Source organism: Monopterus albus, unplaced genomic scaffold, assembly GCF_001952655.1.
Source record: "Monopterus albus unplaced genomic scaffold, M_albus_1.0 scaffold457.1, whole genome shotgun sequence".
Taxonomy (NCBI): domain Eukaryota; kingdom Metazoa; phylum Chordata; class Actinopteri; order Synbranchiformes; family Synbranchidae; genus Monopterus; species Monopterus albus.
In genome coordinates, this window is record NW_018128337.1 from 242,937 (window position 1) to 255,849 (window position 12,913).

At 41.6% G+C, this 12,913-nt stretch overlaps 1 protein-coding gene across 1 annotated transcript in view; it reads left to right on the forward strand.

Annotated features, from left to right (window-relative positions):
* bsnb (bassoon (presynaptic cytomatrix protein) b) overlaps window positions 1–11,301 on the forward strand; it is a 65,625-nt gene extending 54,324 nt beyond the window's left edge. Inside the window, 9 exon segments of the mRNA XM_020587428.1 lie at window positions 1–1,221; window positions 2,963–5,060; window positions 5,436–6,265; window positions 6,424–6,535; window positions 6,629–6,775; window positions 6,961–7,016; window positions 7,247–7,365; window positions 7,779–7,990; window positions 8,992–11,301. The exon segment at window positions 1–1,221 is cut by the window's left edge and continues 7 nt beyond it. Coding sequence (XP_020443084.1) covers window positions 1–1,221; window positions 2,963–5,060; window positions 5,436–6,265; window positions 6,424–6,535; window positions 6,629–6,775; window positions 6,961–7,001 — 4,449 coding nt within the window. The 3' untranslated portion in view covers window positions 7,002–7,016; window positions 7,247–7,365; window positions 7,779–7,990; window positions 8,992–11,301.
* Window positions 11,302–12,913: the final 1,612 nt, after the last annotated feature.

Sequence of the window (12,913 nt, forward strand, 5' to 3'; positions counted from 1 at the left end):
GCAGGGGCAGCGGCTGCATCTGCAGCAGTGGCAGCAGCAGCAACAACTGCCCAGGGTGGTTTACAAGGGGTAGTTGTTGGAGGAGGTCCCCCTCAAGGGTTTATCATCTGCGACCAGAGTGGAAGAGTTATTCAACAAGATGGACAGAGTGTTCAGTTTTGGCAGGATGGACAAGTGGTCCAAGCAGTGGTAACTGCTCGACCTATTCATAGTTCTGCCTCTGAAATGTCTTTGAGAAGCAGTGACAAACAGGCTGATTCAAAGGTTATGAAAAAGCAAAATTCCATGCCTCGACTGAGAGATGGATCAGAAGAGGAATCTGTGAAGAGGATTACAGACAGTTGTGTGCAAACTGATGATGAAGATGGTGAGGACAGATTCATGAACAGGCGTAGGAGAACAAGGCGTATTGCTGACTGCAGTGTGCAGACCGATGATGAGGACCAGGGAGAATGGGACCAGCAGCCAGTAAGGCGCAGGCGATCACGTGTATCTAGGCACTCTGAATCCAGTGGTGAGACTAAATCAGAAGGGTCATCTAAAGTGGCTTCTACAAGTATAGCTATTCAGACCACAAATGATTCATCATGCCAGACAGAGCTTGACCAACTAGGCAGGGTTTCACCTGCAATCCACATTACCATGGCAGAGACCTCAAAGGTTGACCTGTTACATTACATTGCAGCCCCAGAAAGGACCCACAAAGGAGAAAGTTTGGCCTGCCAGACAGAACCAGAGTCTCATTCTCAGGGCGTTGTTGCCCCCCAGCTGAGTGTTCCTACAACTATCAGTCCATACTCTACAAGTCTGCATATAGTAGGTGCAAACACATCTGACCCAACATCTCGTAGACTCCAAGGAGTTGCTAAATTTGAAAGGAGGAAACCGGACCCCTTAGAAATTGGCTATCAGCAAAATGAGTCTCCATCTCGCCAGCCCCCTAAATCTCCCCAGGTGCTATACTCCCCTGTATCACCATTGTCTCCCCATCGCATGCTGGAGACAACATTTGTCTCTCAGGAGAAACTCAACAAGGCCCATGTTACACCCCAGCAGAAGGCCTTCACTGCTGAATCACCCCAGCGCCATCAGACCTTGCCAAGACCCTTAAAAAGTGTGCAGCGCTCCATGTCAGATCCAAAGCCTCTCAGCCCCACATCAGAGGACCCTGCCAGGAACCGGTACTCCCCATATCATCAGCAAGCTGCGTCCAGCAATCAGGTACGAAATCATCACGTTTGCATTAAGCACAGTTTACCAGGTATATATTAGGGGAATGTATTCAGAAGAATTATATCAGCCACACAAAATCTACAGTAGATTCTTCAAACAAAAATATGGCACATAATGCATAAGTAAAAGCTCTCATCAGTCTTTTGATCAAACACAAAAACATGGGTTTTTGCTATATACAGTATATATACAATAAATAATGATGTCAGATTTACTGTACCCATTTACTTGCATGGAATAATAAGCAGTAATGTATATATTTTTAGGAACATAATAATGTTAATTATATTACAGTAATAATTATAAAAATTTTTTTGCTATACATTTGGAATATTAGAGATCACACTGACATTAGTCAGGATGTCATTAACCCTGTAAAGCCTGACACATCAAAAAATTGCCAGAACATTCTAATTTTTCAGAACTGAGATGTTTATTAAACCTTTTAACAAAATCCAAAATACTGTATAATTCATGATTCATGATTTTTATTTGCCATATATGCATAGACAGACAGTCCAGGCATATAGGAATAGAGATGCCATAATATTTAGATTATTTCTATTTCTTTGATACATGGGGCATTTTTGGTGATTTTTTTTTACTCAGAAACCTCACATATCAAATATGATACAAATGGTTTTATAGGGTTAAAACTTATCACAACCTAATGTTTCATTATCGTGGCTACCAGTGCCAAACCCTCTAAACATAGGAATCAGATTTTAGGCATTTTATGCATATCTACTCTAAAGTGTTTCATACATGGTTACTTCATACATAGATATTTAACAACATCAAAATGGATTTACCCAAGAGAACTAGTTTTTAAGTAGTACAGTAGCATAGATGACCTTGTGTTTTTATTTCTAATGCTTGACTATTCTTATTTTCCTGCCATACAAAAATATTTTGACTAATGTGAAACAAGCAAGATGCTCTAGATATTTGATTAGAGAAGTAAAATAAAAATTAACCTCTCTCTAAAAACACATTTGAATGAATTCAGTCTCAAAACAATTTCTTCATTACAACTGTAATGTCTCCTGACAGTTTGGGAAAAAAAGTTACACCAATTCATGCTTATGTTTACATGTGCTAAGCTGCACAAAACATATTTCTTTATTTAGTGTTTGATTTGAATCAAAAAATCAAATTGTCAATTCACAATTAGCAAATGACATATGAATTGAAAAAGCAGAAATGCTACTTGGTCATACTTTTATTGACCATGGTAGAGACATGTTTGATTAATATTTAATTAGATTAATATTTAATGAACTGCTGTAACAATGTTATGAAAATTACTTGTTAAGTATAACATGTAACAAGCTTTGATTGTACCCCTGTGGAACCATGTTTAATTATTATTTAATAGAGGTGCTTTGTGTTGACTTCACTGACTGCCACTACTAAACATTTTACTTATCATTGTTAATCAAGCATAAAATGAAAATGATAGTGCCTTTGGCTTCAGTGAAACAACTTAATCAATATAATGAAATCAAACTATGTTAACTGAGCTACTGATGGAGCTAATGCTTCAGTAGTACATAGATCAATTAATGTCAAGAAGTCTGTCAACATATCAAACTGCATAGTTCTTCACATATAATATGTCTAGGAATGAAGAAATGTGCAGGCCCTCTTTGAATACTCAGTGTACAGTAATGAGTCTAATTTACACATTCTGTTTATAGCTCAGTGTTTGCTGATGTGCCTCTCCTAGCAGATGGCCTCCCTGCAGCAGCAGCAGAACTCTCTGATGAGGAAAGTAAAGAGGACTCTCCCCAGCCCCCCTCCAGATGAGATTCCACTTCCCATTGTTACTCCAGCACAAATGTATAGCTCTCCTGGTATGCCCCAGAAAGTCCTACCCAGACCTGCCCAAGGTGTCACAAAGGCTGGCCTCCTGAGTGAACTGAAAGCTGTGGAACAGGAGTCATCAAAGCTCCGTAAGCAGCAGGCTGAACTGGAGGAAGAAGAGAAAGAGATTGATGCCAAGCTGCGTTACTTGGAGTTAGGCATCACCCAACGTAAGGAGACCATGGTGAAAGAGAGGGAGAGGAGAGAGCTGGTCTACCTGAGATGTATGGGTGATGCTCGGGACTACATGTCAGACAGTGAACTCAATAACCTCAGGATGGCAGCTGCAACAGGAGCCTTTGATGCTAATGGCCTACTGACAAGGCCCAGCACTGCACCCCTGAGTCAGTTTACTAATGACCTCAATGCAACCTCTCAGTATCCCTCAACCTCATCTTACATGCCTTATCCATACCCGCAAAGTCAATCGTCAACACAGCAGCCAGGCTCTGCTTACCCACAGATAGGCTTCCAACCTCCTCAGTATCCTTCCTCTTCTGCACCCCAGCCAGGAACTTTCCAGCCCCATCCCCCACCGGGCCCTGGCTATCAGAACCAGGGATCCTATTCCTCACGCATGTATGCCCAGTCCTCTTACCAGCCAGACCTTGGCATGCAGCAGCATGGTCACCAGGGCTTCCATCAACCTGGCCAGCCTATGCCAGGCCAGAGTCTTCCCTACCCCAGTCACAGTTCTTACCAGCCTGGCCTCCCCTACCAGCCCCAGGCAGACATCCTTACAGTCCATCAAAGACCAAGGCAAACATCTTTGGCTGACCTTGAGCAAAAACTCCCAACCAACTATGAAGTCATCAGCAATCCAGCAGTGTCAGTGGCCACATCAGCTCCAGATAGCAACTTTGGTCCAGTCTACAGCAATGCATATGGACAATACCGTCCCCCTGAGCCTGGTGTGACTCACTCTGCAGACAGCCCAACATCTGCTTATCCATCAGATGGGCTCTACACCTCTAACCTAGAGCAGAATATTCCTAGGAACTACGTCATGATTGATGATATCAGTGAGTTGACAAAAGACAGCTCTAACCAACCCACTGATACTTTAGGTCATCCTGTAGGAGGGCGGTATCGAAGTGAGAATGGCTCTGCAGGTGGGAGTGTCTATGGTAGGCCTGAAGATGAGCCTGTGGATGCTTATGGCAGACCTACAGGCACAACGGGTTATCAAACCACAGTGGACAGTCGCACCAGCACCACTGTGGCTGGAGGCTCTTCCTATTACTATGATGATTATAAACATGCATCACGGAGCAGCTCCAGTAGCCACAAACTCACCCCCAAAAATCTTGCCCCTGCAGTAGTCTCCTCTAAGCGTAGTAAGCATAGAAAGCAGGGGATGGAGCAGAAGATTTCTAAATTTTCTCCTATTGAGGAAGCACGGGATGTGGAGTCTGACCTTGCCTCTTACACAATGACAACCTCCTCAGGTGGCAGTTGTACAGTTGTGTCCAGGTCCAAGAAACTTCAGGATGATGTCACCTATGGGATGAAAAAGAATGTATATGACCAGCAGAAATATTATGGCACCAGTCGTGAGGGTCTTGAAGAGGAGGACCGCATGTACAGCTCTGGAAGGTCCAGGTCTACAGGATATGGCATGGACAAGATTTCCTCTAGAGATGCCACAGGTCACAGAAGTAAGTCCTATGAGAGGGATGCCATGGAGCGGTCTCAAAGAACCAGCCGCAGTGGAAGGCCTCCGATGCGCAGTCAGAATTCAGAAGAAGAGAGTCCACTCAGTCCTGTTGGGAAGCCTGTAGGCATGGGGAGAACCTCTGCCATATCAGAGGCTCATGATGTGAGGAACCAGTATGGATCCAGCCATTCCCTGCCTGATGTGCAGGACCACCACAAGAAAGACTTGCCCAGGAGTCATGTCTATAAACCAGATGACCCTTACCTCATAGATGACATGCATTGTGCTGTTTCTGACAGTGAAGGTAACTGGTGCTAAATCATTTGTGCTGCATGAAATGTAGTCCTCCTGCCTTCAAAATGTCCTGGAGAGATGCTGCATGCTAAGTGTGGAATTTTGAGAGCACCATTACTTTGTTTGTCTTGTCTTTTTTTTTGTCACCTGTAGGTCTGTCATAAGTGAAGCAAAATATCCCTGTTTAATGTTTCTGTATTGAACTTTTTTCTTTGTGAGGTGATGTCTCCTGTTTTTGTAACTTTTTGTTGAATTCATCAAAAATGTGCATGACTCTGGGATGAGGAGCATGTTTTCCCAGTTATTTTGCATGGCTTCAGTCTGCATGCTACTCCTGTCATCACACATATCAAATGACCAATAGTATTTGTTTTGGTTTGAAAAGCTTATCATTTGGGCCAAGAGGAGACTGACTGGTTTGAGAAGCCACGAGAGGCCCGTTCTGAACGCTCAAGACATCATGGAAGTGGAGGTCACTCATCCACAGGTAGGCGTAGTAAACACACCTACCATGATTATGATGAACCTCCAGAGGAATACTGTTCCCAGGATGAGTACAACCAACAATGCCACTCCTCTTCTACATCATCACGGGACCACCGTCACCACAGCGGCAGCTCTGGAAGACACAGCTCTTCTCGCCACTCCTCAGAGGATCCCAGGTCCTCCCGTTCTTCCAGGACACACCCCAAAGATCCGTCTGGTCGCTCTGATGTCAGGGGCTCCTCAGCTACACAACGAAGGAGTGGTTCAGACTCGCGTTTTGCCCAGGAAAGCCCCCGGAACTCAGGAGATTTCTCTCGTGACACAGCCTCTCCACATCACCATGGCACAGGGGGAAGGAGCCAGAGACCACAGGGAGATCGCTCAATCTCTAGGAGGCAGGATCCCTCTGCAGCAGGGCCTAAACCACAGCAGCAGCAGCAACAGCAACAACCGCAACAACAACAACAACAACAACAACAGCAGCAGCAGCAGCAGCAGCAACAGCAACAGCGGCCAGGTGGTCAGGGTCAGTCTGGGAGACACTCAGGCTCTCACCCACTTGATGGCACCCAGCAGGCCCAGCAGCAGCAGCAGCAGACCCCTCAGGGCATCCAGCCCACAACAACCACTGCAGGACCAGCACAGCAGCAGCCTAAATCTGGCCAAACCCCACCACAGGGACGCCAGTCAGGAGCAGGGTCTACAGCAGGACAGCCAGCTACCACAGTGGTTAGTAGACCTAGTTTTACTTTACATCCATTAAATATACCAGTATTAGGTTTTTAAGGTTGTTCACTGGAAAATCCTGTGAAAATGAAATCAAAGTTAATATATAGCAGCAAAATTTCACTTTGTCTTATCAGCATTTTCTACTTAATTTTCTGCAGACAAAAATGGATGCGACACCTGCAGCAACAGCCACAGGACTAAGATCTACAACAGGAGTCCCAGCAGCACCTCAGCCTACCAAAATAGCTACACCCCCTCTTACAGGCATTGGTAGGTCTTACTTTACCATTACCATAAATCACACTGTGACCCCCCCCCCAAGCAAACATCGCATATCACAGTTATGATGTTTGTTGTTTGCAGGCTCCAAGGCTGCACCTGTTGGGATTGGTACCAAACCTGGAGGTATAGGCAGCGCTGCAGGGGGGCAGGCACCTGCTGAAGGGGAAAATGTTCTCACCAAAATCCTGCAAGGAGGGGCAGCAGAGCAGGCGGGAAAACTGGGAGATGGTATAATCATAAATAAATAAATGTCTAAAAAATGGTGCTGCAGCTCTTCTTTAGGTATAGAGAATGTTAAAGCCACTCTCTTTTTAGTTGTTTTTTAAAACTAGAATGCATTAACACAGCAAAAAGTAAAGATACTGGAATCCATCACTGTTTTCTCATATTTGCTTCCTCTTTGTCACTCATAGCTTTGTCTGGCCTTGGAAAGAAGTTCACTTCACTTTTTTGAACTGAAGAGAGGAGGGTAAGTGATCTTTATTTTTAAATGAAAATTACAGAGGTTAGCAACTCAAAATGTTTTAGTTATTCAAACTTTGAATTTGAATCTTTGACTGATTTTTGGATGGAAGGCAATGACCTCTGCTTATCACCAACCAACACATTTGAATTTGTTCCATGATGTAAATTGTGTAAGTATAGGAAATGATGCTTTGTTTTTTTTAATTTTTGAATTAACAGTTTTTTCTTTTTCAGGGCATGAAGAGTTGAAATTAGATGGATTGGTAGCTTTGTACTTGAAAAACCTATGAAACTGCATCAAATACATTTCACATTACAGAAGAAGTAGAGCCAGACAGATCTGGAGTACATCAGTGAGTATCTTTTTTGGACACATTTTTCGAAGGCAGGCTGCACGAGCTTTATGATTTATGCCAAGTAGCTTAGTTGAAAAAAAAAAATCTAAAATTATTATGTTTATCCTTTTTTGAGAATTGCATCATATAAAACAGATGCAGAAATACAGGAACTTGACTACTAGTGATGCTTTCCACTTTACTTTGTTAGTAGTAGTTTTATTTAATACACCCATGTGAAAACAGAATGCTGACAAATTTTGATGAATGGATTAAGTCTTCCACTTTACCACCTGGATAGTTACATAGATTAACACAGTCCATGTCTGCGTAATGAGAAGAATCAAGTGAAGTGAAAGGTCACTGAATGCTGTGATTATATATTGGGACTGATCCGCTGTACGTTTCCCTTACCCCAAATTACTGAACAGAGCTGGAATCAAAGGATGCCTTGTCAGCACTGAATTCCACAGGCACGAGCACACGACTGAAGTGAATTAAGTGAAGGTGATCACTTTGTTAGCACGGTGTTACAAGACATGAGAAGGGGACTGAGCAGGCCTGAATATAAGTGGATGCCTTGACAGAACTACAATCCTATAATGATGATTGTGGAGACATCTGATGCCTCACTGGACAAATGGTAAGTAACTAAATGCCTCTCACATACATCTGTGAGTGTACACCTTTGTATGAGCTCATGTACCTGTGCTTGTGTTGCTGGATTACTGCAAACTAAATTTAGTTATGATGTTGGTTATGTTTTTGTTGTCTCCAGCATTTAATTTCATTATGGTCCTAATTAACTTTGTGCTGCAGAGGTGAGAGTCCAAAGCCAAGAAAAAGGGATGTTTGCACTAATACAGTTTACCTTCTGACTCCACACACTTGCAATAATCTGGGCCAAGTACACTGGGCTATAATTAGCCTGAGAAGGCCAACTGTGGCTTGGCTTTAATGTCACACACGAAAAGACACACAGGGACAAGAGCACATGCAGGTGCAAACAATCATGACTCATGGTCGCCATCACTTGTTAAATGGAATGATGAACTAATGAACTAATTTTGTTCAATGGAGCAGAACTACAGAAGCACAAATAAAACAGATTTCAATGCATGTTATTTCGCATTTGTCAGAACACAGGTTGACTGGGAGTTGTGGCACATTTGGGTGCAGATCTCATTTAGCTTTTATGCTGTCGATGTTGACATTTGGCTGGATTAATGTAACTATGTCAGTTGTCTCTGTGTCTGAGGATTCATGGGGGGAATGGAGAGATAAACCTGACTTGGTGCTTCAGTGACCAGCAGGCCAGCCAGTTCAGCCCAGTGGATTACTGCCAATACCAGCAGGGCTGTGGAAGGCTGGGGTATCATGGGAGGTTAGGGGGGAGTAGGTTGGCAGATTTGTAACATAAATATAGCCATTGCAAAACACACTGAATATTTAGAGGCTCCGGTCATTTAAAAATTTGAATTTAAGTGTATTTTTGGTATTTTTTTTATTTCCTTTACTCCTTTTGGTTTGGTCTGCATTGCAGCATTAATATTATGTTCACATCTGATCTGGTGAATTTGATATTGTGCATTAAGAATTCATTTATTTCACCCTACATCCACATTTTCATTGCCTTCATTTCAGGAGGATGACAAGATTCAGTATTGAGGATGCTGTGAAGCAGAGCAGAGAGGGGGCGCTCACAGTTCTGCAGAAAGCCTCCTGGGATCTGTGTGACAATGCGAGGCACCTGGATATCATGGGAGAAACTGTGTGTTTTTCCATGTGCGTCCCTTTATTCAAACAATTCAATGAAGGAAGAAGCCTCACAGCACCCTCTGCAGGGATTTTGATGGAACACCACTCATGTCTGAGGAATACACTTGTGGCAAGAATTTTTGATTCTATATTGATGTCTTCAGAGCCTTTCCTTGCAAAACACAGTGAAAAAAGAAAACATACAGATTGTCATAGGTTTTTCTTGTACCAAAGATACCAGTATGAGTCCACAATGACATCACATACCTGGAGCAGATGAGGTCTATCACAGCAATGACAACCAATCCGATGACTCCACTACAGTCTTTGAATGCTTGGTTTCTATGGTCTCTGCAGTACATTCCAGTATAGGGATTTTGACCCTTTCTTTGAATGTGTTTTGATTCATTCTCTTTTTGTTTTGTTGTCTCCAGAATGCCTGTGTAAATGTGGACCCCAGAATGCATGCACAAATATTTGAAAAACTGAAAAAAGAAGCCCATTTTTCACCACATGAGATGCCACTAGTTATTAGCTGTAGGTTTTTAGGAAAGGGAATTACTACCAGTGTGCCCACAAGTGTGAGATTCACACAGATGAGAGGACCAAACGAAAGAGTGGCCATGGCTCTTTGTCAGCCATTGCAAAGCCATTGTTACAGTCAGACCCAGAGCCTTCTGGGACTTTATCCTTTTTATTGATTTGTCTCATCTTTAAGTTTTTTTTTTTATTTGCCTGATATTCACTGAATGGAAGAGCCTTATTCAGTACATGTTTTTACTTGTATACCTCATATGTTTTAGAACATCCATATCACTATTTATTTCTTTTTACACAACTGTATATTACTGTATGTACATAAAGCAAATCAGAGATCTAATTATGTAAATTTATCATTTGTGTATTTATGGTTTCACTTTCCAGTGATGTTCTTTTTTTTTAGTTCTTGTTGTTCTGTGTTTTTCTTTGGTAAAATGTTATATTTTTCACTTTTTTAAATCTGTTTTCTTGCATCAAATGATTTGCTTGTTGATTTTTAAAAGCAATAGCATGCAGAAACTGGTATATAGCACAATGGTATAAATGTTGTTTAAAATAGTAACAGGAGATATCAAACACTTCTGTTGATAAATAGCCGTAACACAGTTTGTCAGCGGGTTTACAACGACAGTACCATGTCCAAATGTGCAGATGCATAAGAGCATGCAAACAGATACGAACACACTTGCACACACTCTCTATTTCCTGCAAACACATATTGTACGCACCCATTCATACTGCATATGTTCCATATTTTGCATCCTGATTACACTCCAGAGCCAAGGTTAATTGAGTTCTCCGCCTCCTGCTGATTAATAAGGTTACCAATTCACCAACAAAATGATCTCACAGACAAGCTGGGCCCACTGCCTCTATTTGCAAACACACACACATACATACACGTGCATACATATATAGGAGACGATGAAAGCAATGATTAATTCAAATGTTCTATGCAATGACTCATTTTGAACCTGGAAGTGATTCAGCCTAAAACAGTTTGTCATCATGTATTCACAAAAAAACATCATCATTATGAACTAACATAGTCAAAAAAAAGTAATGAAAATGTTTTTACTTAGCAACTTGTCTGTATGAATTTGAATATTGACCTAGAATTGTTTTTATTTTCATGGCATGTTTTGACCCCTCACTCCCCACGCGGGGGACTTGTTGCCAAAGGGTATCCTGTGTAGACTGTTGGTTCTGAATGTCCATCATGTTGCTCTGAAGCATGGGTTTGCTTGGCTTCATCTGGCTGTTTGTAAGCCCTCATTCAGTTTTTGTGTGTTTTGGCTGATCTGGGCTCCTCAGTGTTTGGCTTACAGTGACTGTCTGTGCTGCTATAAACCTGTGATACAGATGGTCAGCACTTCTCATTAATACGTGTCAATGTACATATTGGGTGTCAGTATAACCTGTGGGGTGAATGGAATGTTTCTATCAGATATTTCATTGTGGCTCAAACCACTCAAGAGCCAAGCCAACAGAAAGGTGCATGATTTGAGCTTATATGCTTAGAGGCTGTTGTTGAGAAGAAAAAAAAAAAGTAAGACATGATTTCTCCAAGGTTTGCCTAACAATCCTTGACTTTCACAGGCCAACGTAGAGAGTATGGATGAGTACAATTTTCAGCCAGTCATTCAAAAAAAAAAACAAAAAAAAAAACACATGTCATTTGAAAGCACAAGCCTGACTGGTAGCACTTGCTGCTCTGTGGAGGTTGCGTAACAGTGCCTCCAATGGAACGCTGTCAGCTCCGTATCAAAACAAGAGGTGCAGATGCTGGTCGATATCAGGTGCATGAGACAAAACAGCCTTCGGTGCAGCTGTCTAGATCGACAGAAAGGCAGACAGACACACATTGTTACTGTAAATACAAACTCATTTTTCTGTACAGCTTTTGAGTTTTGGGTACGGCTGTCATGAGCATCCCCATGCCGTATTTGCTGCCAACTTTTGTTTATAGAAAGAACATTTATTACCACAATACTGAGGATGATGATGAAACTAATGATGATGATGATGATGATTATGATTATTATTATTGCATAAGCAAAGTTTATGTGGCTGACTTGTATTGGCTGTTTACAACAGTGGAACAAAACTTCTATTCAGAAACATATCCAGTCTGTGTAGAGTTTCTATACATATTGTGCTTGTTAATCATGATGAATAAACCTCCACGGCAATTGCAGAGTAGAATGCCTTTGTCAGACTATTGGGAGGTCTTTGATTTCATGGATATGATCTGCAAGTTGATGAGGGTTATGGGAAGGAAAAGAAAAAATTTTAAATCTGGAAAATGTCATTCACTGTTGTAAGTGCAATGGGCAAAACGTCAGTCGTGTATCCATTGTGAAACCTTGTGTTCTATTCAGTGTATTCCTGTAAACAGATAGAGTAAATTTTGGTGCATCATGTCAAGTAATGTGATTAATGAAAATATTGACCCTGAAATTTGCAAATCGAGAAAAAATAAAAATAAAATGAATATGTTGTGGTTATTGTCTATCTGAATGTGTGTGTCACCTGGTGCTGATAGAAACACTTAGTAGCTTTGATGCAGACAGAGGAGAAATCAAAACTAAGAGCTTTAACACAATGAGACTGTTGAGATAAGACCAGGCTTTGTGTCTTAAAGCAGCGATGACTTACTCCGGTGTGGGCGGTAGGGAGGCAGGAGCCACGAGAGGAAAAGTGTTTGCCAACACATAGAGAGATATGGAGGTGTGAGAACATGTGACTGCATGTGTGTACCTAGAAGACATAGAGAAATTAAATAGTCTCCACTCATGCTCACTCTGTCCTTTAGTCTCCAGGAAGTTCAAACCATCTTACTCTGGTAGATAAAGTGTGAGGAGGATTGCTTCCAGTTTTCTCACAATTTTACTGTATTTTTCTGCTGCAACATTATTGTAAATACCAAGTATAGCTAAAACTAGAATTGCTTTTTGTCATTGAAAGTGGTCAAATGGCCTATTACAATATATGTCCTAGCTTATTTAAAGAATATTGAATCCTTTACTTTGAGGGGGACTCGCATGATTTGCAGCTCCACTTCCACACAGAGTAAGGAATCAATATTCACCTCTGCAGATCTTGGCTGCCCTCATCTGGCTACAAACAGAACTAGAAGCAACACAGGCCAAATAACTTCAGTTTGTAACTAACTTTATGACTTAGTAAATGTACCTTTAAACAAAAAGTAAATGCTTTAAAAAAATACATAAAGTTAAGAGTTTACTGTTGTATAAATAGTAATGAT